Source organism: Typopeltis vanoorti, chromosome 20 (genome assembly GCF_054136105.1).
Source record: "Typopeltis vanoorti isolate ZY-2024b chromosome 20, IOZ_Tvanoo_1.0, whole genome shotgun sequence".
Lineage (NCBI taxonomy): Eukaryota > Metazoa > Arthropoda > Arachnida > Uropygi > Thelyphonidae > Typopeltis > Typopeltis vanoorti.
The window spans coordinates 91481630-91508286 of NC_143568.1; the positions used below are offsets into that span (position 1 = coordinate 91481630).

At 35.0% G+C, this 26657-nt stretch overlaps 2 protein-coding genes across 2 annotated transcripts in view; both read left to right on the top strand.

Annotated features, from left to right (window-relative positions):
* The first annotated feature begins 2033 nt into the window (after positions 1 to 2033).
* On the top strand, positions 2034 to 16936 carry LOC150095646 (uncharacterized). Its single transcript, XM_090409932.1, has 7 exons — positions 2034 to 2164; positions 6569 to 6690; positions 9363 to 9456; positions 11437 to 11598; positions 16258 to 16383; positions 16527 to 16802; positions 16931 to 16936. The coding sequence occupies exons 1-7, from the start codon at positions 2108 to 2110 to the stop codon at positions 16934 to 16936; spliced, it is 843 nt and encodes a 280-aa protein (XP_090266058.1). The 5' UTR covers positions 2034 to 2107.
* An 861-nt stretch (positions 16937 to 17797) lies between these two features.
* LOC150095647 (uncharacterized) overlaps positions 17798 to 26657 on the top strand; it is an 88111-nt gene continuing 79251 nt past the window's right edge. The window contains exon 1 of the mRNA XM_090410187.1: positions 17798 to 18098. Coding sequence (XP_090266313.1) covers positions 18009 to 18098 — 90 coding nt within the window. The 5' untranslated portion in view covers positions 17798 to 18008. The remainder of the gene's footprint in view (positions 18099 to 26657) is intronic.

Consider the following 26657-nt stretch of genomic DNA (forward strand, 5'->3'; position numbering starts at 1 on the left):
GTCATATCTACATATTTATTAATATGGTGCTGGACCACTTTTGCCTTCAGTACAGCCCGAATTCTTCTTACAATGGACTCAAAGTAGTTTTGAATACTTTCTGGTGGAATTTTGTATCATTCTTCTTGAAAAACATCATTTTTAAGACGTTGGAGGTGGGAATCTGTTTCCTATTCTAGTCTCCATAACTGGCCAGAGTGATTTAATTATGTTCAAATCTGGTGATTGTGCCGCAATCTCCAGAATACTGGAGCTCCCATTTACGAAGCCCACATCAGACAGTTTTTATTGGAACAGGTTCTACAAGATAAATATTCAGTTCGGCTGTTGCTTGTGCTGCAATAGTTCCGTGAGTTTTCGAAACAATCCTTCTCAGTGTCCAACGATCTCTTTTTGTTTATTTTCGTTTTTAATCCTTTATTTTCGTCCACTGTTTCTCTTCGATGATGATGTCTTGCCGTGATCTGTGTATGCCGACATAAACCTTAGACACTTTCGATCTCAATACACTTAATAATGTGGCATTTTTTTCTCACTGATGCTGCAGCTAAACGCGCACCAACAATTTGTCCTCTTTCAAAGTCGAACAAGTCTCCCATTGTCGGATTTTTTTAAACACGAATTTTCAAATTTTCACTCAGTACAATCATTAATGCACATGCATGAGAAATACAGAGTGTAACAAAAACAAAAAAGAATATTGAGTGCTGCCACAATTTTTTTTTTCATTTTCAATGTAGCCAACACAAACAAATTATAATTAACACGATAAAATGTTAGTCAAATTATTGTTTAAAACAGCAAATACAACATCGTTTTATTGACGTCTAATGTATAGTGGTTAAAATTTATTAACTTGTGTTAATAAATAGTGAAATAATAATTATTTCACTATTTAGTCATTAAATCTATGTTTTGTTTTGTTTTTTTAAATATATATATATATAGATAACAAAAAAAAAAAAAAGATAACACGAATGATCGATAATATTCTCAAGCCTAACCAACTTTAAAAGCATACAAGAATAAGAGTTTATAAAGTTTTGTTAAGACCTTCTCTACTGTACGGAAGTGAATTATGAACCATGAACATTCCTAAAAGCAGCCTCGAGTTTAAATATTTTCGTATAGTTTGGCAGAACAGAACCATTTCAAATGTAAAACAATTATTAACTAATGAATTAAGTGAAAATTTGCTTTTCTTTTGCAGTTCGACTGAAGAAGAGGAACCATCAAGAGAGTGGGAAAGAGATTTCAAAGCTGACCATGCTAATGGAGAGAGTGATAGTTCGCTGAATGGTTACCAAAAAGAAAGTCTACATACAGAGAGAAAAGTACGTTTACAGGCAGATAAATATACATTAAAAATACGTTTTTCAGCAGAATCCTAACAATAATTTCTCGCGGCTGTAATGAACACGCGCTTTATGCACGTTCGTAATGCGTTATTACAGAAATCTATTGTATATTTTTATTAGTACTGTGTATGGTTATTCTGATCACGTAGAATTCTTAATAAACACACACTTGATAATTATTATTTGTGTGTATGATGTTGTCTCACCGCTAAATCAGATTGTCGATATTGACCATTTGCAGCATCGTTATGATTGTTTTTTAACCTTCATCTTATTTCTAAAAGGTAGAATGACGTATAAAAAGTCATAAATAAAATGTATTCCATTTAAGGGACTGATAAAGCCACAGGTGTGCAACTTTGAATGACGCATTCAAAGTCTCCAGAAAAATTACGCATTTTTCTGGAGACGCAGCTGTGGCGTGTACCTTTGTATTTGCAAAAGCATCTGATTAAGGCTTCAAGTTGGGTCGGATTTTAACGGAGGATACAGTCAGTTTCTTGCTTTCCTTATATTGGTTATAATCAGGATCGTTGTTTTTATAATTCAGATTTTATTACTTGGAATTTTCACACGTCATAAAGAAAAACAAAATCCAGCACGTGGTTTTCTCTGTCGTAGCAACTTCGAGATGCTTTTCTGTACAACTGTAATATTATTGCTTTCAGTATATAATGGTGTAAGATCACTGAACATCTAATATATCGTTCTTTGCATATTACACGCAGCCATCAAATGTAGAGAAGGCTATGAAAGCTATAGAGGAACTGCAGGAGGCTATCAAGCAAACTAAAGAGAGACAGAGGGTAAGTTTTTCTAATAAACTGTTGTTTGATTAGTGATCTGTAGTCGAAATATTTTGTAATATCATTGTATGTGAATGTATGAATTGTATGTATGGTATAAAAGCAAGATGCTTGTGAAGTGTAAGACAGTTTCTTAAGGATGCACAAAAGTGCTAGTTGATGAATAAACTGCATAAAGTTAAGATTTTTTTTTTTTTCTTTCAAGAAGAATACAGACGTACGCAAGGCCACTCTGTTACGATCAAGCGGCACAGTAATAATGCTGTTAATGCTGGCATCACAGCAGCGATGCCAGCATTAACAGCAGTGCAATTGTCAACGCGATTGGAGAAAGAACGGTAATGCACTGGGGGAGGGGGGTGGGGTATGAGGCTAGCTAAACACAAGCTTGAAAAAATCCGTTGGCCACTAGTTATAGAGATATAGTATCAGAAAATTTGCTCATGGAATTGTCAACTACTCACAGATCATAAACAATGCTATGACATTTCGCACTCGCCGAGATGCTATCACAAAAGTCAAATTCTGTTTCGCTTTGTCATGCATAAATCAAACCAAACTCTGAGAACAAGTCAAGATACTGAAATGTCTTATTTTAAAATTTATTTTCATTCTGAACGTTCTAATCGTTGAACCCTTCTCCGAAACTCAGTGATGTGCTTGTCTCGATTATCTTGTTCCATTTTTCCTTCAGCTTTAAATTTTTGACTGCTTTTTCTTTTTAATTTATTAGCAGTATCGTCACTTTTATTATATACTTCCCACCTACGAAAGTTTTTTTCTATATAAAATTATAGTACTTTCGTACAGTGGGAGGGCTAAATATTTTTTCTATTTTTATCATATATATTATATATTAAATTTCACAGCACAAGATCGATAAAAGAAGGATCTTTATAAGTTTGATCTAGTAGATGAATTAATAATTTTTTCTAGGCTTTTATTTATTTATTTATTATTTTTTTTTTTTTTTTTGAGCCGGTCCTCAGGTTAATTAATCGATCTTTGTATCGCAAGAAAATAGGGATTTTTAGTCCCGGAAACTTGGGATTTAACTCCGCAACACAGAATATTCGGCAGAACATTGCTTTAGACCAGTGGTCGCCAAAGGGGTCGACAGAAAAATATAAGACATCATTGTATGGGTAATATTTAATTCGGTTAACTTGGATTACCTCCATGACAAAAGACATAGAGGTAATGACAACGCAATTAAGAGTGAATTGTGGGATCAGTACCTCCATCTTACAGGTCCATGAATTGGACCTCTAAGATGAAGCAAGGTCATGAAAATAGTTACTGAGGCCAATCAAGTAGGCCAAAATGACGTATTTACCAATAAACGCATGTTGGTGGTTCCTGCCGGCCGGCGCAGTGGGAGCGAGATTGCAACACGTGCGTGGTTCTTATTTACTGATACTTACAAGTATTCGATCGCAGTCTCATTTTTGCGCATCGACATACAAGTGAGCGTTAATGTTCTAAAATTCATCAACATACATATTATAATTCAATCGTTATTCATTCACGAACTAAACTTCTCTATGTTGAAGAGTTGAGCAGCGCTGGTAGTAATACCAGTGATATTACTAGTGATAGTAATAGTAATATAATAATATATACTATATTATACATACAATAAACACTGTAACTATAAAATAAACAATCTAAAAACTCACATAAGCGTCTTTTTTTTTTTGCTTGTCCTATTATAATTACGTAATAGTAAAATAGAGGGGGTCGATAAAAAGTCAAGAAACGCTTGAAGGGGTCGACGGGCAAATTGACTTTGGCGACCCCTGCTTTAGACGATAACACCAAAAGGGGTTAATAATACGATATGGCGATCACTCGTCAATCTACAAACATCAGTAAAATACCGATAACGAAAGACAGAGACCTGCCTATCAATTTCCAAAAATAAAGCGCAGTAAAAAAAATAAATGAATAAAAAAATCAGGAATGAAAAAGCATTAGAGGATTTTGAGGCTAATGCTAATATCAGCGGACACATTTTAGGGCTGTTTGACTCGGCTGTAAGTGCGATTATTTTAATACTTGTAATCCAAATCTGATTTTTTTTTTTTTTTTTTTTTTTTTTTTTGTTCTAGTAGAAGGAAGTATATTGCAAGCGGTTAACATTTTAACTCTTTACATTTGCATTACTTCCTTTCTTAATAATAAAAGAAATCCGGAGTGGCTCACTTTTAATATAAATACAATTAACCATTCTTAAATAGTTCAAACAACAGTTTTCAACCGTGGAATACATTTTGAACCACAAGAACATCATGTGGTTCAACGAAATCAAATAAAAATTATGTATTTCAACTCTGCTGCTAAAAATACACAATTTTATCTTTCCAGCTTTATTTTAATGGCAAAAGCGATTTATTGTTAATTTTTAATGATCAAGTCGGTAGCAAAAATTCCCTACAGACTTTGTCATAGCGGAAGCGCCACCTGTACAACCTACAAATGTTCCTAAACCTTCTCTAACCGTTAACAGCGACATTTTAACTTCTGACTTATTCGCGATACTACTATTAAACTATTATCACGATATCGTTAACTTTTTCTTCTCCTTAGATGGAGGATGAAATTTTCCACATGAAGTATCTACCTATAGCCAGAAAGAAGATATATTATCGTCTTTGATAAATTATTTCAACTTCTAAGGAAAAAAAAAAAAAAAGAACAGAGAAATTTTTTTTTCTCATCACTGACAAAACAAATAAAAAGATAACAAATTCTCCTTTGTCTATAGACGGACTTATTCACCTGAAGATTAAATAAATATAGCAACCTTTTTCATATTTTAACTTAAATTCGCTTCAGGATCTGCAGACATATTACTGTATTTAGAAGTTATATTAATTCGTTTTCTGTTCAATGGCAAGCATAATCGTTACAATTTCTAAGCAGAATAAAAGCATCAAGGACTCGTCCATTGTGAAGTATTTCGTTTATTTAGCAATCATTTCAGAAATAAAGTAACTGTCATCAAGTTCAGTTCTCATCCAAAATTCTCAGAAATTTTCACACCTGATGAAGACTATTTTAAGGGTAAAATGTTTTCGCAACTTATAAATGCAAAGGTGTTAAATCTTTTAACACTTTTGCATTCACCAAAGAGGATATTCTCTTCATTCAGCATGTTCGAGCTAAAAGAGTGCTTTATTTGTATAATTCTTTTATCCTGAACAGTTTGGAAATCTTCCCGATCTCTACCTTTCGCTACCGCCATACACTCGGTACACTTTTATGTGATATATTAAGTGAAAGTGAAGAGAATACGATATAAAATGTCTGGAATCTCGAGTATCGAATCTTAGCTACCATTGTGATCGATTTTGCTGAGGGCTGGTGTTGAATAAAAAAAATAAATAAATCCGGTACAGAAAAGCCTGCGTCAAAGATCAACCACTTTGGAACAGGCTGGACCAACGGAATTTAACTGTATTCACGTCCGTGAAAATTTATAACGGTTGATAGGTATGTAGTTTCTGAAAAAAAAATTCTTCAGTTAATGGAGAAAATACTATTTTTTTTAATTAAACTGACTTATTTCTAGAATAGTTATGTTATTTTATTATTTGTAATATTAAATCATATGTTTTTTTTTATTAAAATATTTTTCAGTAATGGTCGACAGTCCTAATTTCTTTTCGATGATTTTTATGAAATTTTTCAAAATATTTTTATTTTTCGCGGAAGTTATAATTATTATTTTAATATTTTTTCATTTTTATTTTATTATTAATATCATATTATTATATATATAATTCCTGAAGTTATTTCTATCGGTGAATAGAATCGAACGTGTAAATATTCTTTGACTTAATGGAGCGTCCGAAGTTACATGACTATGTAGATACTTTACCCAGAACTTCATACGTTTATTTCCTTCATATAAAGTGACACAGAAAACAGCGATAACATCCCATAACAACATAAATGCGAATAAAATTGGAGTAATAAGCTCAATGAAGACAGGTTGCGAAAGGCAGCTATTACCACAAAAAAAAAGTACTGTAAATTATAGTCGTGTATCATATGTAACAAAAAATATATAAATAAATAAAATAAAAATACTAAAAAAAAAATTTTTAAATAAGTATAATTGTAATTTTTTTTTCTCTTCCTATAACAAACCGAATGACATTTGCTAAAATTAACAAGTGGACAATGAAGAGCATACTCCAAAAAATTTCCACTGTAATATATGAATATACATACTCCCTCCTTATATGCAAAAAGGGAGAAAAAAAAAAAAAGTTATTTTCATGGCATCCTCAGAATATCTCCGTGTATCCAGAACGAGAAACATACTAAATCACTAGAATATTTTTTTCATCATACTCATATCGCAATTCAAGCCGTTTTTCGTTTGTCTTAAAATAGTCTGCAACCAGATATCTTCGACTGTTCCAGGAGTTACTAGCTAATCAAGATTCTCCATATAATTCATTAACAATGTCATCGATAGATGGAGCTACAGACCAATCTGACTTATCACCAGATCGGTAAGTATGTAAAGGAGTAATATGTCATTACTTTATATTATTTGTAATATCATATGTTTTTATTAAAATATTTTTTAGTAACCGTCAATATTTATTTATCCTGAAATTTATCGAAAAATCATTTTTCAGAAACAGTTTATGACTTATATAACCTGCGTATCTTCAATACGTCAATTAAATATTGATTAATAAGAGTAAATTGAATTTTTTAATCTCTAAACTGGACATCGATGTACTTAACAACAGTCCGACAAAATTTCATCCAAATAAATTTGTTTTGAATACATATCATAAGCACTAATCTAAATTGTGTCATATTGGGATTTTTTGTGGAAAAAAAAGAAGAGAAAATAGTGTGTTGTGTTATTCAGACAATTTTCAGGCGAACATAGGGAGAGGAAACGTTTACTGACAGTGGCGACCCGTACATAAGCACTGCGACACCCCGAAGGAAAAAAATAAAATATTTAAATTTTGTGTTTATAAATAATAACAATGCTAACAACATTATATAAATGCAATACAACATATTAAAGGTTACAGCTTATGTTTCGACAGTGATTGAATAATTAATAATTGGAATTGTTCGCTTTAGATTACGAAACAAATACACTTCGATCTAACGCAGTGTCGATATTATCACGTTCGACCAATCGCAGCCAGTCTCGCCGATATTCGTTTGCGCTTGTGATTGCACGTTACAAGTCATTCCGACACTGCTCGGCTGGGCAGTGTATCGTATGCTTGCGGCGTTATTTCTGTGAGATACGAAACAGTTATTATTGGTGTTTGTTCGTGGCGAGGGTGAAATATTTTTAATAAAGCATTTTTTTAATATGTAAATTTATTTATTAATAAATTGGTTACTGATTAGGAAAAATAATTTTTATTTATTTTTTATTTTGTATATGCAGCACCCCCCACTTAAAATTTTCACCGGCCGTCACTGTTTACTGATATAGAAACATTTTTCCGTTAACCACAAATTGCGCTACTATTTTGCCATATAGGAAAAGCACTTTATCCTATTCAGGAGGTTTCATTTGTATTGTATTTTTAAACAGAGTTCTACAAAAAATGTCAGCGTTCTTCAAGCTATTTTGATAAAATAAATAAAGTGTATATCTAGTAAAAATAAATTTAATAATTTATTTTAATTAGTAAATTTTACGAAAGCATACCACACAATTACAACACCCCATTGGCCTGAGGCTTGTAATAATCTTTGCCTGCCTTTTATAATTTGTCTTTATTTTTCATAATTACGGGCTAACTCACCTTCAGTGGAAAAGCTCTGTGAGACACGGAGAATGTGTGGATTGCACCACGGAGGCACTGACAATGTGACATAATTTTTTGTTCGCAATTTTTCATCTCACAAAACAAGCAGACTGGCTGGACACACACAAATTTAATATCGACATAACATACACAGTTTTAGCCTCGACCATAATTCCAACTAATCATTACTGTCCTTACTGTAAATGACTACAATCCGTAATCACTCACCTACTGCTTAAATATCAATAATTCTTTTTCTTCTATTTCAATGTAATAATTTCATTCACGAGTTTTAATATTCTATATGGTAAGAGCAGCAATTTTATAATTTTAAGACAATATCATGTCACCGCACAGAGAAGAAAAAAATTATACATAGCAACGCAGAAATAATGATAAAAAAAAAAAGTGTTTACAATTAACCAGAAAAGATCGTCTGCTCAACGCGTATTCTGATTGGTTATTTGTACTTCATCTCCTACTCAGGCAGCATTATGGATATTATGGTAAATTCTTGCAGAAAATAAAGTAGAATATTATTATTATTAATAATATAATATAATAATAATATATTATTATTATCATCATCAAACAAGTATTATTATAATAATATAATATTCTAAGAATTTCTTGTGGAGTGTATTAAACTTCCGAGCCAGGGAAAAACCTAGTTGCGCTATAGGTAAATTGCTGATACTTGAATAAAAGCACCTGTTTATTTTTTTATAAAAAAAATATAAAAATAGGAAAAATAGATATTTACATTATATGGCATATTATAGCCGCCCTAGGCCTCAGACAATAATAATAATAAATAACGCATATATATATTAGGGTTACCAAGTAATTTTATAAACTTGGTTATTTTATATATATCAGTATAATCGAATTTATAGCATTTATAAATTTACCAAAAATGTTTTAAATACCCCCCGCCACTTTTTTTTTTTTTTTTCGCCACAGTTTGTCTGCGCGCTGCCAGTTTGAGAAGCGCTCTGCTAAAGACAGTTTTTGATTGCTATCATTGATAATGGACATTGTTGGCAAGTTGACAAATCCAGAAATTCTAAGGCTGACTTAAAAAGTACACGAATAATAATAAATAATTCTTAAAGAAAGCGTCTGTGACGTCTTTCGATTGATGATAAGGTGGATTAAAAGCAGGCGACATAGTACAAGGAAAATCTCGATAATGCTGATTTATTGGAAAATTTCTCTTGTGACGTCAAGACTAGCATTGGCCTATTCTAGTACATTTACTTAGAAAGTAATGATCTACTAGATATGTATACGAGAGACACACACACACACACACACACATATACACAAGGTAGAATAGAGGTCAGGTGTTCGCCGTATAAACTTCACAAAACTTTGTTGAAAATTAATAGGAATCGAAGTGCATTCGGAACACGGCATCTAGCAGCAGCGGAAGTGGGAATGATCCAAACCGGAAATGAAAACGTTAGATGGAGCGATGAAGAGGTGAGTGGATATTTATATTTCACCAAAAATCTGTTTTTTTTTTCTACCTCCCTTTGATCGATATGTAACTTCCTACTCTGTTGTAATATTTTTACTATAAATTATACATTTATGATAAATGTATAATTTAATTTTTTTCCATCCTATCTTTTGTGTTTGAAGGAAAATGATTGGTTTACAAGAAAATAAACATGATAAATGCGTCTTCGAAAGTCTTATTACAGAATCCGAACTTGCCTTTCCTCCAGACATAGTAGGAATGGCTGCTGGCTTTTCAGAGAGTTAAGTTTTCTTAAGATGAAGTTTGTCAAATTATATTCGTGTTCAATAATCTCTTCAGTCTCTCTACCTCCTACAGAAGCAGTTATTTACAATCTGTTTATGAATACAAATAGAACACGTGACACTGTTTGTGTTATAGTTCCTGTGACCCATGTGTGGAGTCATCATTAAAAAAAAAAAATAATAATAAAGGAACGAAATTAACGATAATGATAATTTACGTCAACATATTCGTTCAGTGATTTAAAAATAACTGTCACTTAAAATTAAATGAAATGTTTCTGTTGATACGTCAACTCATAACTTTGATGTATACATTTCCTAAATTTTTATAACTTCAATCGTTATAGATATTAATATTCATATTACTGCTGTTTAGATTTAACAAATCCTGCAAATTATGTTGTTAAAATTCTTCCCCATAAAAATCTACAACGTTATTAGGAATTATCCGTAAAGAGATGCCGATTGTGAAAAATGTGATAGGATTTTTCTGTCTCTTTCGACTAAAGGTGAGTTAGCCGGTCTCTGGGGGGACGAATAAATCCGGAAACTCGGGTTTATTCGTCCCCCAGAACAGGGAAACCGTCCCCACGCAATGACGCAGGACACACCGGTTGTGAAGTCCTCTGCTAAAGAATCTGAATGGTTCGTGAAAAGCTTAAGACAAGACAAGACATGCTTTTTCTGTCAACAAGCTTTTGAAAGGCTCGTTAAGGAGCATCATAAATGGAGGCACTCTCTTTGGGGAAATCTTCAATGAGCACTTCAGACTGTTCTAAGAAGTACAGTCCCCATCTAGGCCACAATAAGCCTTTTTACTGAGTCGGTACATACAGAGGTGGAAGGGTTTCCCTCCGGGGGCGGGGGACGAGCCAATAAACACATTTAATGCATTCATCATCGACTATATGCAATTAACAGAAAAATATACTTGGCTTACGTCGCTGTTAACTGCGTTAACTCATATCCACCCAATCAATCATCGTTCTTCTTACGAAATGTCGAAATTGCGATGAAGTACGAGGGAGGGGGAGGAATCTGGAAAGTTCTGAAACATTTAGATCAAAAAAGATATTAAAGCAACTAATATAACCACAAGAAAGAACATACGAGGATGTAAGCAGGGCCGTACTTACACTTTTCTAGAGGCGCTTGAGTGCTCCGTGACCCTTCCCTCTTTGTTTGGGAGGTGGGGGGGGGGGGGCTCTTAAATTTGCCCTAATTTTTCGGGGGCCCCCAGCTAGAGCCTCGTGCATAAGTACGGCCCTGGATATAAGAACATAAGTTATCTTCATAACTCTGCTACTAGTATGTTCTTTCTTATGCTTATATCAGACTTTCCAGACGCCCCCCCCCTTTCGTACAGTCGCATTTAGCTACTGATTTTATAGGACATTTCAGAGCTTATTCTTAAATTATTCTTCGCGTGAGACTTCATATACTTGGTCGATATTGTACGGAATCCATAGAATAAGAAGTAACCTTTCCAAGCAGTCGTTAAAACTACTCACAAATAATTCAATCTTTCAGTTTTTTTTTTTTTTCTTGTTTATTCTTTTCTAATTCAGGGATCTGACAGGAAATGGTTTCAATTCCCAGAGCATGTGATTTATAAGTCCCATTCCCTTTGTTTATATTATTTAGTATTTACTTTTTTATTTTATTTTTTTTCCGCCCATCTTTTTCCGATTTTAGATTGAGAATCTTATCAGAGAAAGGAATGAACTAAAAAATACGGTGAAACATTACCAAAATAATACAGGAATTTCCGAACTCGCGGTCCAGCTGGATGCAGCTCGTGAGACATTATTTGCTCAACAGAAGAAAGCTCAGGAGGTCATTGATAACATGGAAGCGGTAAGTTGAGATTATTCTGTGATCGGTATTATTATTACGAGGGATATCCACGGTGTTCAACAACTCATCGCGGGACGACAATCAACGCCACACAACTCACACTCTACACTGCTTAATTAATCTTCTATTTACATACTACGCCACCTAATAATAGCAAAATTGTTTATTAGTTGCGTGCTTTCTTGCCAATATGGCTGGATACGAGATGACAAAACCACGTTTCCGAAAATAAAAATCCTGATACTTTGGTATGAGATCAGCTGACTCACCTTCTGTCGATAGATTCCTCTTGTCAGGACAAGAATCGAACTCAAGGTCTTTTGCAATCGAAGGGTGCATTGTCCATCGTTCTTCCAACCTGCGCTAAGGAGGCAAATCATCCCACATCATGTAACAGCATTTTAATTAAGCCAGCTCTAGTAATTTACAACCTTTCATGGATTAGGATCGAGGGGTGTGTTGGTAATTATTTAACAACTGGTCACTAAGGGAGAGAGAGAAAAAAAAAACGCCACAGGTTCTCCCTTTGTGATAATTTCAAACCCCCCCCCCCCACAAAGTATAAACGAATTACATCATCAGTAAACACTAATGTGCAGTGGCGGCCTGTGAAAATTTTAAGTTGGAGTGCTGCATATACAAAATTTAAAAAAAAAATTCTTTTTTTCCTAATCGGTAACTAATTTATTAATAAATAAATTTACATTTTCAAAAATTGCTTTTTAAAAAATGTAAATTTTTATAAAAACACCCTTACACGAACACACACCAATAATAAAAGTTTCGTATCTCACAGAAATAACGCGCCCACGCATACAATTTATCTGCAGCGACACTACTCAACGAGCAGTGTCGGATTTGCTTGTTACGTACAGTGACAAGTGCAAACAAATATGGGCGAGTCTAGCTGCAATTGGCCGAACGTGATAATTCCGACACTGCGTTAGATCGCAGTGCATTTGTTTCGTAATCTAAAGCGTTAATGGAATAATTCCAATTATTAACTATTCAATCAATGTCAAAACATAAGCTGTAACCTTTAACATGTTGTACTGCATTTATGTAATGTTTGTAAGCATTGTTATTATTTATAAACACAAACAACATTTTTCATTTTTTTCCTTGGGGTACTGCAGTGTCGCAGTGCTTATGTATACAAGCCGCCACTGCCCATGTGTTTAATTTTACCTAGGTCTCCTTCTTAGAGTAATGTCGTATCAGGTTCATAACAATTTTAGAAACGCGAAATCTTTGACAGAGGTCGAGTTGGATTCCCTCGTCACCATATTGCTCCAATGCCGATAGCCAGTAGATTAAAGTATGCGCGGCTGTACAGTGTACAGCCATTGTTGGTTTAACAAACAACAGGCTCACAAAATTCTCGAAAATTTAACAATGGGTCACGCGAGCGGCTGCAGCGCACGGGTTGGATCTCGTACATTAAAGAGAAAGAAGTTTTACCCTTTTTAAAATTCAAAGTACAACAATGTATCGTTGAGAAGAAATAGGATCATTATTATCATCAGTAGGAGTAGGAGTAAATCAACAGACTGTTATTTTGAAGATTGAAATAATAAACAAGATTGAAATTTTAAAATTGTTAATATAACAAAATAATTATACCTTTATAATATTTCTAACCAGAATAACGTTTAAAACTGGTAGAAGAGGAGAACGGATTTTTTTTAATATCACAGAAGTTATTAAAATCAGGTGATAGCATGTGACTGGATCTAAAATATATATATATAATAAAAATCAGAATTGGAGCTAGAAAGTGGATGCTGTCAGCTCACACAGACGAATACGCAGTTTCAGTGGATATGCTTCGCTAGCACTTGGCAATTAAACTTTTTTTTTTTCCCCTTCTGAAAATACGATTCCAGTTAGCAGATTGCGTTCCGCTTCAATCAACTCACTGTTTGACGCGAGTTCCAGATGTCGTGGCAATATCGGGTAAAAAAAAAAAAAAAAAAAATCGTTACTGCTGCTCAAGGATTGCATGTATCGAGTACGCTAATAGCACTTCTAGAAAACCAGTTAGAAGCAGCAGGAAACAGCTGGATATAAATACAGCACGCTAGTTTGGAGTGGGCTTTTAAATGCTGTTAGAGAAAGCGTTAGGTCTAACCGTAGAGACAGATTTAAGAGAGGAAAATTTCAAACTGTCGAATATACAAGACTGAAGTTCACTTCACCAAAAAAAAAAAAAAAGCATAATATAACATTTCTTTCATTCACAGGGATGAAAATGGGCAAGAAAACGAGAAAGCGGTATACGCTTTTAATACTTCGCATTTTATTTATAAAGCACCATGCATGATTCTAATATTTCAAGCCGTAAAGCTGTCCTCCCACTTATAGTCAACTCCAAAATTATTAACACAACAGGTGGGGGGAGGAAGAATGTGCGTCACATAAAAACGCACTTAGAGTTTTGCATTTTGATCGCTTCATCTTTGAACTAGAGCACTCGGTCTTTCTCAGGGTGACCAAGTTTTGTAATACGGAAGTGACAGCATTTTACACCAGAAACTTATGGTTTTTCATTCCACAAAGCAGAATGACCTTCATTAAGGATGTGGAAAAGGAAATAAAACACCAATCCGGATTAGCTTCTCATATAACCGAGGAAGGTCATTGAATACTTTAGTAGAAAACGGAAATGTATGTAGACCCCAACTGCTTTGTCCAGAAAATTCAGAGAAGCTTCCGAAATGTTACGCACACCTACTCAAGGTATCGTCTTACCAAGTCTAGTCATCGTTCAGCAAAAATCTCGCACGCACACGGACCTTGGATGTGATGCCCATTACATTTTAAACGTGATAGTTCCAGCAAGTATATACCATCACGTGTCCATTGTTACAATTTTTCAACTGTTGATTGGACACAGTAAGGGATCTCTTGCCATTTAACTTGTATCTAAAAAACTCCCAAAGAAATGCGCAAAAAAGTACACGAAACTAACAGAGAAATGCAACTTTTTTTCTCTCTCTCATAATTATGCGATCTTTATACGGGAACTGTCAATTTTAACACAGATAAATCTCAGAAAAAAAGAAAAAATCAAGTTGAAATGATCTGTAACGTTTTATTTTTGTACCAGTAAAAAATTACTAATCAGGCACTCCTGCAATTGAGAAAATTCTATCAATTTTTAATTAAAGCCGTAATTCTTGAAAAAAAAACAACAAAACAACAATACGTAATATAACAAAACTACTATGTTTCAATGAGGCTTTACAATGGCTACAAACTTCTGCATCTTGAAGCATCAAGACCCTTTAATTAAAATTAAGATATATAATACTGAGCGTATCATGTAAGATTAAGAAATTATATAAACTTTCCTCGCTTCCCTGTTTCTTCGGCGATTGGGCTTAACTGCACCTTCCAAATACGATGTATGTGTTGGTTCTCTAAGACAGCGCTTCCCAAACTGTGGGCCGCGGCCCCCTTGGGGGACGTAGGTTTTGTTCAGGGGGGCCATGAAATAATGAAAATAATGAAATAGTGATATTATTTGACCTATTCTACGTTAAAAAATTTAACCCTGAGATGGAGAAGTGGCTGATAAAAAATAAAAAATAAAAATTCCCGCGAACAATCAGAAGAAGCAGAAATAGACTCAAAAAAAAAAAAAAAGGACAGTATTTCATATTTTACCAGAACAGCCCGCATCGTCTTCAGAACCAAACGGTAAGAGGCAAAAAATAATACATGCATTTGATTTTTGCAATATTCGCTGTGTATGTTTTGTATTGAATATAAATACAATAAATATTATAATAATATATCTCTCTATTACGATTTTTTTTTCGAGGGGGGCCGTGAAATATTTTAATTTTTGTAAAGGGGACCCTGACATCCAGAAGTTTGGGAAACACTGCTCTAAGACAGGACTAGCATCTCATAGTGGATCCTAAAAACAACAGCTTCAACTGTGGTTCAGTTGAAGTTGAAGAATGGGATATGCATCATTTGATTAGAAATGACCTAATTTAGTCCTCGTTATGACGAGAGGAATCTTTATATGAGCTTATTTCAACTGAAGGGGAGTTAGCAGGTCTTGAAGAAGTTGTGGGACTTCCTTCCCCCCCCCCCCTTGGATACTCGGATTTTCTCCGCAAAAACAGGTAAGCTGTCCAGAGAACATGTGCAATTAACAGACAATAATACTGTGTATTTTTGTCTGTATAGTGTTTTGCTGTCTCTCACGATGTCTCTTGAGAACTCCATAGAGGCATTTTATAATGAGAATAATAATTAAAAAAAAATAGTGAAAGTTTGTTAAGTTTGAAAAAAATTAACTATTTTACAATGACACTTTCACTGATTATCATTTTTTAGACATTTTAATCTATACGATAAGTATCCCCCGTTCCCACACACACACACACAGAGAGAGAGAGAGAGAGAGAGAGAGAGATAAGATTATAATAAGACGTATGAAAACGAAAGATTGGAATTTGTTAGCGGCAGCGTCTTGACTTGCGCACAGCTCACACCGCCAGCCGACCTCGTAAGGCGCATGCCAATGCTACCTGAAAAAGATGTAATGTCGTGATCTTATTGAGTCTATGTGTTTGTGTGTGTGGATATATATACAGAGAGTAGATGGCTTTTCAGGGATCGATTGTGATGTTTCTTCCGCAGCAACTTTCGGACGTGCAAATCAAACTCGTGGCTGCTGAAGAACACAAGGAGGAATTTCAAAAGAAAGTTTGTTCTCTGGAAACGGCTTTGCATGACCTGCAGTCAGAAAAGAAAAATTTGCAAAAGGTAAGTTAGCGTAAGAGAAACATTCAAAGAGAATGGAATTATATTTAATGAATAGTGGAAAGATCCACTTCCGCTTCCGGTTGTAATAATGTAACTTCCAAATTCTTCCGTGTCAGTAAGGGTTTGTTTTACAATTCCTTTAGAAACACTCCAAGTCCATGGAGGAGTTGACTCGTGGGGAGAAACAGAAAACCAACGATATGTGGCAAGAAATTAAAAAAGTACGAGAGGAACTTCGAGTCTCTCGTCAGACCATCCTGCATCTTGAAAGGGAAGTTGAAGAACAGCATGAAGAAAAGATCCGGTTGCACATGACTTTGTTGAAAGTTCAAGATGAGCTGAGCAAGGAAAACAGCCACAAAGATAATGTCATTGAGGAGAGGGACAACTACATCGAACAAATGGAAAAGAAAGTTGAGGTAAGTTCAGTTGGAAACGATTGATATTCACCACAATAAAAGGTAAACCATTTATAAATGCACTGTGCATAGAAATAATAATGCTAAAATTATTATAAATGACTAAGCATTGTTTGTTTGTAATTTAGGAATAGCATTAAATGAATTTCAATCACTAAACATTGGTTCTTATAGGTTCTATATGATCCGCGGGTAAAGGAAAAAATCGCACTATGGGAAATGAAACAGGTATGATGGTTAAGGGCACCATTTTTCACTTATATTGCACCATCTGATTATCACCACTGTAATTAATACCCGCTTCACTACACGTTATTAGGCTTGATGAGAAATTACTGCTGTTTTAATGGATGCTTGTGGTAAAATGTTACAAGTAAACTAATCCCGAAAATAGCAGATATACAAGTAGGACACAGAATAAAGAATTAACTCGAGCGGAGAAGTGGAATAAAAAAGAACTTGCATCGTTTCTATTTTATTTCCTTTAAAAAAAAAAAAAACGACGATAATCAGAGCATGACGTCATTGCTCTCATAGTGATTTTGATCATTATTATTTAAATATATTGTCTTAGTAACTGAGAGGAGTGGCATGTGATTTGCATGTTACATTGTAATCCATTAACGACATTTGTTTCCATCATTTATTAAATGCCAACTAGTTGGGAACAAATGTATTTAATGGAAGAGTGCCTACCATTTGTGATAAATTTTAACACGCACTTTTCCGAATTTCTCCAATTTTAGTGACAGGTTCTCAGAAGAATAGATGTTATTTTTGGTATTTATTAGAATGTAATTTTCCCAATTTTGCTGTTTAAAAAAAATTATTCGAAGAAGTTAGCATGCGGCGCTATTTACCAATGCACGTGCTGCCTTGGTAACAGCTGTAGTACTTCGTTTGCTAGCTTGACGTCATTGCAACTGCGACATGTAGTTAACAACGCATGCGCAAAAGCAGAAAATACCACCTCATCCTGTTAAAGGGAGGTTTGGCGGGAAAGCCACCATTAGTCTCGTGTGCTTGCGTTAATTAGGGGTAAGGGGGTATAGTTTTTTGCCGTAGTTTGTATCGTAGTCTGACACACTTTCAGTCTGAGATGAAGCAAAGGACGTTCCACGTGCGTGTTTATATAAACTGTTGAAGTAGATGGTGTGGACTTTGTTTTTGAAAATCGACTGGTAATGCAGGGGAGAGAAGAACGCGATGGCTCAGCACTGGCCACAGTATATGTATTACAGAACCAACGAAGCCTGTCACCAAGACGTGTACGCCAGGCTAGGCAAAATGAGAAAGGTAAGATAAGTATTGACATTGCGTAACGAATTATCTGCTAAAAAGAAGGTCATGCTGTTTAAGGATAATTATAAAAATCATAATGGTTGTTACTTAGATATTGAAGTGATGTCAGACAGCAGCTTTGGTTTCTAATAACTAGGTTCGTTTTCGAAGTATGCATTCGATAGAAGATAAAATGAATTGCGAAATTAGATAGTGTTGCAAATGAAAGACGATAACGAATTCATATAGAGTTAACATCTTTTGATAGTCTTGTACTATTTAAATAGGTTCGTTTATTTTTTTCCTTATTTCAAATAATGCGGTCATTGTGAAAATGTACTTTAGTTCACCGATTTCATTTGGAGAGTTCTTCCAGATGGAGGATTACAGTGGGTTGCGTATGCAGTGTCCTCCAGTGATGAGTCGTTGGACTTCTTGATGGTGTCACGTAATAATAAATCATGCAACCCCTCGGAGGCGGGGGGTGGGGAGGGTTTGTGTTACGTGATTTGTGAGCTGTATTCCTTCAACCCTCCCAACCATTTTCGAAATTACATTAAAATGTAATGATGGACAGAGCAACAATATTTTTTTGAGTATCTGGACAGCGTTAAGATATCCTCAAAGTCATATGACATCTTTCCCCCCCCCTCATTCCCCATGATATTAAAAATTAAAAAAAAACTTTAAATATTCTTAATCTAAAGTTTTGTCTCCTTTTTTTTTAAATTCTTTTTCGAACGCTTATTTTAATATCAACTGTCTTGGGGACAGCTATCTCTGATTGGCTACCGCCGGAGATTGAACTGCCTCCAAAAGTTGGGGATTGAACGGTTTACTCCCTGTAGGGGAATAAAAGGCGTTAAGCGGATTTATGTTATTTATTATCAATTGTAGTTAATACCAATATTGTCGGTTTGAAATCGCAAGATACACTAATTGGATGCGATGTTTTTAATTCATAAACTATTTTCAGTCCAAAGAGATTGCTGAAGCTTAATGCTTTTAATTACCTCTTTAAAATGTCAAAATGTTGTTAGGAAAATGATCAAACTTCTTTTGTAACATCATTCTAGAGATGCACCCTTTTATGAAATGCTAATAGATCCCTTTTAGAGGAGAGGGGAAGGGATGGATTGATTAATCTGTTGGAACGGACTTTGTTCGGTAGTTTTATGAATGGAAGAGTATGCCTTTTGGCTTTTTTGTTGTCCAACGTTGACCTTTCCTACCACATATTTCTAGAGTTATGAAATTACTGTTGAACGTTTGGATGATGGCGGGCGTGGAAGGTATGGTGTGTAATTCTTCTCGCTTTGAAAGTGTCCTATAAAGGAAATATTGGGTCTTAAGTTTGGAAATTTTTCATTGCTAGAGGGTCTGGAGTTCTGAAAATTTTTTTCAACGTTTATCTATCTTGGGCATAAGAATATTCTGTAATGTGGATGGAGCTCGTTGTTTTGGTTTGAATATTGTTAAGAGGTTTTTACGATATTTAGATGGAAGTTGCAATTTAGGAAATGCACTGCGATTCATTAAAGCACCCTAGTTAAAACTTTATATACTGCTCAACAATCGACCTGTATTTTGTCCTGTAAACGTCAGCACGCACGCGTGAAGTGAAATGATTAGTTTGGACGTTACGTTTTTTTTTTTTTTTTTTTTTTTTTTTTTTTTTTTTTTTTTTTTTTAAATATGTGCATTTTGAGACGAAGACTAAGGAGAAAAAATAGTCTTCCTCGAAGAAACGCACTAATTATGCTGTTGGAAAGTTCAATGAACGGAAAGCAGTTCTTATTTCGTAATTTTAGGTTTTTGCTACTTCACTACATATTGTATTAAGTGTATGTATGTAGGGAAGCGGAACATCCATTATTTAAAGGCAGATTAGTTAAGGCTATGAGTCAACGAATAATGTTCAAAACTAATCTGTGCGATGTGCAAGTTTAGTCAATCAGGATTTAATGTTAAAGCAATGATATAATATACATGCAAGGTGGCTCATAAGTCACGAAAGGGTTTAAACAATTAACTTTTATTTATTTATTTTTTTCGTTATAACGAAATACAGAACCTGGACTTTTTTTTTTAGTTATGATAAACCGCTTATTTTAAACCACTTCGCAGGAGCTGCTCGTGCATAGGCACTGCAGAATGCTGGACCCCCAATTTTTCTTGATATAAAGGGTGTTCCAAAATTCACACAAGATTTAAATTGAGCGCCATTTGTGCGGTAAAGTGTTGCCAACGAGAAAAAAAGACAGCGTGACAGCTGACAGTTCAGGGTTATTAAAAATGGAGCGCTACACGAAAGAACAACGCATTTTCATTGTTGAGCAATATTTTAAAAATTATGAAGGTTTGGCAGCTACAGTTCGCAATTTTCGTACAAAATATGGTCGGAATAGTGATTTAACGTCATCAACTGTGAAAAGATTAATTAAAAAATTCAAGGAAACTGGATCAATTAGTGATCTTATACACTCTGGCCGTCGTTCAACAGAAAACATCGAAGCAGTTCGTGGGAGTCTTGCTGAGAGTCCAGGAACATCAATTCGGCACCGTGGTCTTGAATTGGGCATTTCGAGAAGCTCTCTACAGCGTATTCTCACGAAAGATTTGCATCTTTATGCTTACAAAGTTCAATTGACTCAAGAACTGAAGCCTACTGACCACACACAGCGAAGAGAGTTCGTTGAATGGATTATGGAACAACAAGTGGATGCTTATTTTTCGAACAAAATCATTCAGCGATGAGGCTAATTTTCATCTTGATGGCTTCGTTAGTCGACAAAATTGTCGCATTTGGGTTCAGAAAATCCACGACTGATTGTTGAGAAACAAATGCATCCACAACGTGTCACTGTTTGGTGTGCGGATTTTGGGCTGGAGGCATCATCGGTCCATTCTTCTAAAATGCGGCTGGTAAGGCAATTACAGTTAATGGTGCTCGCTATCGCGACATAACCCAGTTTTTTGTGCCCAAATTGCATGATATGGATGTAGACGACATGTGGTTTCAACAAGACGGTGCCACATGCCATACAGCCCGAGAAACAATTCAATTACTGCATGAGTTATTTCCTGGTCGTGTAATTTCCCGTTTTGGTGATCAGAATTGGCCGCCCAGATCATGTGACTTAACGCCGTTGGACTTTTTTCTTTGGGGTTTTTTGAAGTCTAAGGTTTATGCCAACAAGCCCACGACCACCCACGCCTTGAAGGAGGAAATTGAGCGCTGTATCAACGAAATTCAACCACATTTATGCAGAACGGTCATGGAAAATTTCGACAAAAGAGTGCGTATGTGCCAGCAAAGCCGTGGAGGCCATTTACCTGATATGCTATTCCACGCATAACCCTATACTGTATACTTTATGAATCAATAAGAAATTACAATTTTTAATTAAAAACCCGTGTTTTCTATCAAAATTACTTCTTGCATGAATTTTGGGACACCTTGTATAAATATTTAATTTTATCATCAACAATCCTATACAATTCTCTTATTTTGTATAAAAAATACTAAAAATCCATCTTGTAGCACTTAAGAGGGCGTAGGCCGCTAGCAGCACAGTGTAATATTGCTACGCGCGCAAGCATATGCACGTCATACTGAGATGCGAGCTTTTAGCGTAATGCGGCACTGTCCGTCGCGCAGTTCCACTGTTGTTATATGCAATTCGCGCCAATAGTAGTGTTCGTAGTACTTATCGTGTTTACTCAGTCTCTTTAAATATTTGGACATTACAATTACAAAAATTTAATTGTAATGGCCAAAAATTGTAAATTCATTCCTTTTAATTAAAATTAAAGGAATGGATTTTATTCTTAGGTAATTTTGAATTATACCAAACTGTATAATTTTATCGATAATAAACAATATTTTTTCATGTTAAATTTTTTTTTTAATTTTTACCATAATTTGGATAATTTATCCAAACACGTATACACTGTACTTACAGTGTGTGTATATTTCGAAAGTTGCAGCACCCCCCCCCCCACGTTTTCAAGCCACGAGCTGCCACTTCGTGACTAATAGGCTACCCTATGGTTTTTTTTTTTCCCCTTCTTTTTTTTTCAGGAGGTGCTCACAAAAGTATTTTAGTAATATGGCGAGAAGTCATTTTGGATTTAGATATAGATACACTCAAAGGATATATATATACGATCTTATTTTTGGTGTTAGGTTCACTGGCTTGTGCCAAGTACCTTTTTGGCTTCTTAGAAATCTGATATTGCCTTATGATAAGGCAATAAATCCTATCCGTATTATTATCTATGGCTGTAAATTGCTGTGTTCTTCTGGCCAGTTTGCCTGTTTTGCAGGATGAGAGGTCAGCATCCAGGAGGGAGCCATTCCTTCCACCTCCATATGAGCCTGGCTAACTTGCCTACCGTTAGTCCTAATAAAGGTTCCATGCACCTCTTATGCTCCTAGTACGTTCTTGGTCATAGGATTCAGATCCAGATCTTTTTATAGGAGCCTCCAGCTGCACTGTGGAGACTCCTATAGAGAAAATGATTTTGCTGTAATGATTTAACTAGCTATCTCTATAGGTCTAGCTCCCATTGAGACCTAGGTAAAGTTAAAAACTGGTCATGGGTAGTGACTCTTCTTATAATGCATAGCAGCATGCACATCTGAAAGGAAGCATGCTTTGCATTATGGAATACTTGGGCTTGTTGTGAAGTCATCTGTCTCTATGCACAGATAAACTAGTTTTGAAAATATTTCGCAAACGTTTTGTTTGCTATCACTTGGGTAGGATTAAATCAAGACTGTCTCTTTAGAACAGTTAAAAGAATAATGGGACATTGCACCTTTCAATTGGAAAAGACTCTAGTTTGATTCTTGTCACAACAAATTTTAGATGGGCTGTTTCAACTGAAGGCAAGTTAATCTCATATGGAGATAGCAGGGGGTTTTTCATCCTGTATGCATGTATGCAAAAATACAAAGAACCACTAGTGGCATGGAGTGCATTTCTAATGTTCATCATGGAGTGTCCTCCATGATGAATCCTTGGAAGTGTTGCATAATTTGTCTATAATTCATCCATTTCCTTCTTCCTTGTATCTTCCCTTCTACTCTTCCATTATGGGGAACTTGAGTAAGTATTCTATACGTGTCCCATACCATTGTAACTATTTTTCTCTGATATTTTGATTTATTGGAATATGGTAACTTTTTCCTGATTAGTTTTATTTCAATCCATACTGTTTTTTTTTTTTTTTATCATTATTAATAACATCCGACCTCCATGGAGTCATTTTCCTCAGTTATTTTCAGTCTGATTTTTATTCTTCTTTTCAATAACCTAAGTAAACCATTATGCATTATCTTTGCACCATAAAGAACAGAGGAGTTCCATTACACTATATACAATTTTTTTTAAATTGTTTGCAGAGATAGAGATATTCTGGGGAAAACTCCCACGATAATCCTCTTAAACTATTATTTTTATGGCTATTTTGCCTGTTTTTGTTTAGGAGTGCTCCTGTTTTAATGTCATTGGCTTTTTTTACTCAAGAATTCTTAGGGCATTTCAGATGTATTTAAGAGACAAATATATATAGCATAATAGAAGAAATTTCACATACTTTTTCTTGGATATTGTTGCCTGTCTTCTTTCTGCAGTGTGCATACTTCTGCTGTTATGGTGTTGAAAGGGGGGTGTGGGAGGATTAATTTGAAAAAACTAGGGTTTTTTGTATAATATATATATATATATTATTTTTAAGGGTGGGTAGAGTGCTTTTTTTTGTAAAGTGGGAAAAGAGGTTAAAATAGCAACTGTTTGTTAGGGGAAGGATTTATGGGAAAAGGGGGAGAGGGTCGACGGGGTGCGAGCCATTTCGACCGTGTGGGTCATGGAGGAAGTGGATGCTATGTCGTATCGGCTTGGTGTTTCTGCCTTTAAAGTGTCTGTGTTATCGCCTATTGGTTGGAGTTGCGACCTAATTTTTATGTTGTGAAGCTTCCAACACTTGGAGATTATGTAGGATCGGTGAACGTTGGTCGAGCTCTCGTCGCATTTTATGGCTATCGTTTCCAATATTCTAAGCATTGTTTCATTGTCTTGTCTGTCTATTATGATGGCCTTGTCGATTTGTGGGTATCTCCCATAATGCAAGACACATCTCCTTGTGGATATGTATAATGTTGCGCATTAAGGGAAGGGCCACTACCCAGACTAGCTTAGACCTTTATTGAGGTCTCTTCAGTGGGAGCCAGACCCAGAGGTGGAGATACCAAGCAGAAGCAATAGAGAGGTCATCTTTACCTATAAGAGTTGCCAAAAGGTGTGCCACCTTTTTATTAAATTACTCTGGATTTAGAGAAAGATGTTGAAAGTTTATTTTTCACTTGGTTAGACTATAATAAATTTAGCTTAATCCTTTATCCAAGTGTGAGCAAAGTGTGGGATAGGAATGATGGTATCTTGCTCCACCTTTGCTACGAGTTGCCTGGTGTTGTACTACCTTACCCCAGTCCTGAAGATATTTTCAGGTGCAAACTTTGTTTGCTCACACTTGGATAAAGGATTAAACTAAATTTATTATAGTCTAACCAAGTGAAAAATAAACTTTCAACATCTTTCTCTAAATCCAGAGTAATTTAATAAAAAGGTGGCACACCTTTTGGCAACTCCTGTAGGTAGAGATGACCTTGCTAATGCTTCTGCCTGGTATCTCCACTTGGGCCTGGCTCCCACTGAAGAGACCTCAATAAAGGTCTAAACTAGTCTGGGTAGTGGCCCTTCCCTTAATGCACAACATTATACATATTCACAAGGAGATGTTTTGCATTATGGGAGATCCTGGGATAGGAGTGATGGTAGCTTGCTCCACCTTTACAATGAGTTGTCCTGGTGTTGTACCACCTTAACCCAGTCCTGAAGATACTTTCAGGTGCAAACTTTGTTTGCTCACACTTGGATAAAGGATTAAACTAAATTTATTATGGATAAAATATTTTAAAGACTTGAAGGAAACTGAATGACCATAAAAGAATAAGTCGGGAAATTAATTTTTTATAGTTTGTGTTTAATTCAAGTATAAAGGATAAAAATATATAGAAAAAAAATAATTTAAAAGCTCCAGAAGTGAAGAAATAATTTAAATCTCAGACAGATAAATAAAAATGATATATTATCATGAAGTATGAACCATTCTGATGTGGCATCTTCAGGAATATGAAGAACACATTTCAGATGAAAATTAAAAAGGTAACTGAGTTCACTTAAATTCAACACTTAGAGTTGCTCTTAAACAAAATAAGCATGCTATGTTATATTGATTTGAAATTAGAGGAACTTCAGTAATGTCTAACTTAAGTTCATTTTTAGTAATCTATTTGACACTGTTGCTAAAGAGTTGCCATATAATCATAGTGCATCTTTTCTATTAATAATAATTTCTTGTGTTTCAATAGCAGAACACTGATCTGTAATTCAGAAGTACACATACCTGCTTGCTGGACACTGAACTGAATGCCACTCACTGAAATATTAAGGATCCTGGTTGTTTTTTTGTTCTCAATCGTGGCCAATATCATCTATCTTGTATTACAGTGAAAAGAATCATAACTGTAAAATGCACCAGAATAATGAATACCCTGCTGCACTTAATATGCTTATTTCTCTCTCATCCTACCTTTCAGTTGAAGAAACTATTTATTAAAACTCTAGAAACACTTCTAGGGATGGAATATCCAGCATTATCTTGCTGAACATAGTTGTTCTGGGCATACAGCATCAATCACTGTTTGGAATTAACTGTTCATTCACTATCCCCAGCTAACCAGCAAAGGTGAAAGCTTAGCATTAAGCCTAACCAATAAGCAGCACAGCAAATTGGTTAGAATGAAACTTGAAATGTTGTGAAACATAATTTTGTTATGTAGAGAAAATCTGGGGTTCAATAATAGATTGGTGTCCTGAGATTGGAGACTGGCTATTGGATAAAATCAGCAAGATATGAGCAGTATTCTGGAAGAGGAAAGCCACTAATGGTATGTCCCAAAGATGTGTTTTGGAAACATTGCTGTTTTAACTTGTATGTTTAATGATATTGGTAAAGATTTGAATGGTGATATGCAGTTGTTTTTAGAGGATGGAAAGTAGGAAAGAACTAAGGAGTAAAGCCACAAGATCTGCTTTTACAAGAGGCTTTGAATAGAAAATGTTGAATGGCAAGTGAAGTGATAAGAAAACCTAAAGACATGACTAAAATTTTAAGGACAGCACAATGGATTATGGCCATAATACAGAGGACACCGATGTGTAGAAGTTACCAGAACATAGTTCCACCATGTAAGGACTTCATTAGGCTGCATATGGAGTACTGTGCACAGACCTGGTCATCTGTTTTTCAGATGGATGAAGAGATTATTGGAAAGGATCTGGTCCAGAGATGACTAAGTTACCAGTTTCTGTCTCTGGAACACTGAGTATAAAGAAAGATTTGAGGAAATTAGAAAAAGATTAGATGTATGGTTTTTTCCATAAATCTAATCTTTTGCTTTTGTTCCTGTTGTTATCTTTTTTGATGTTAACCTGCATACCATGC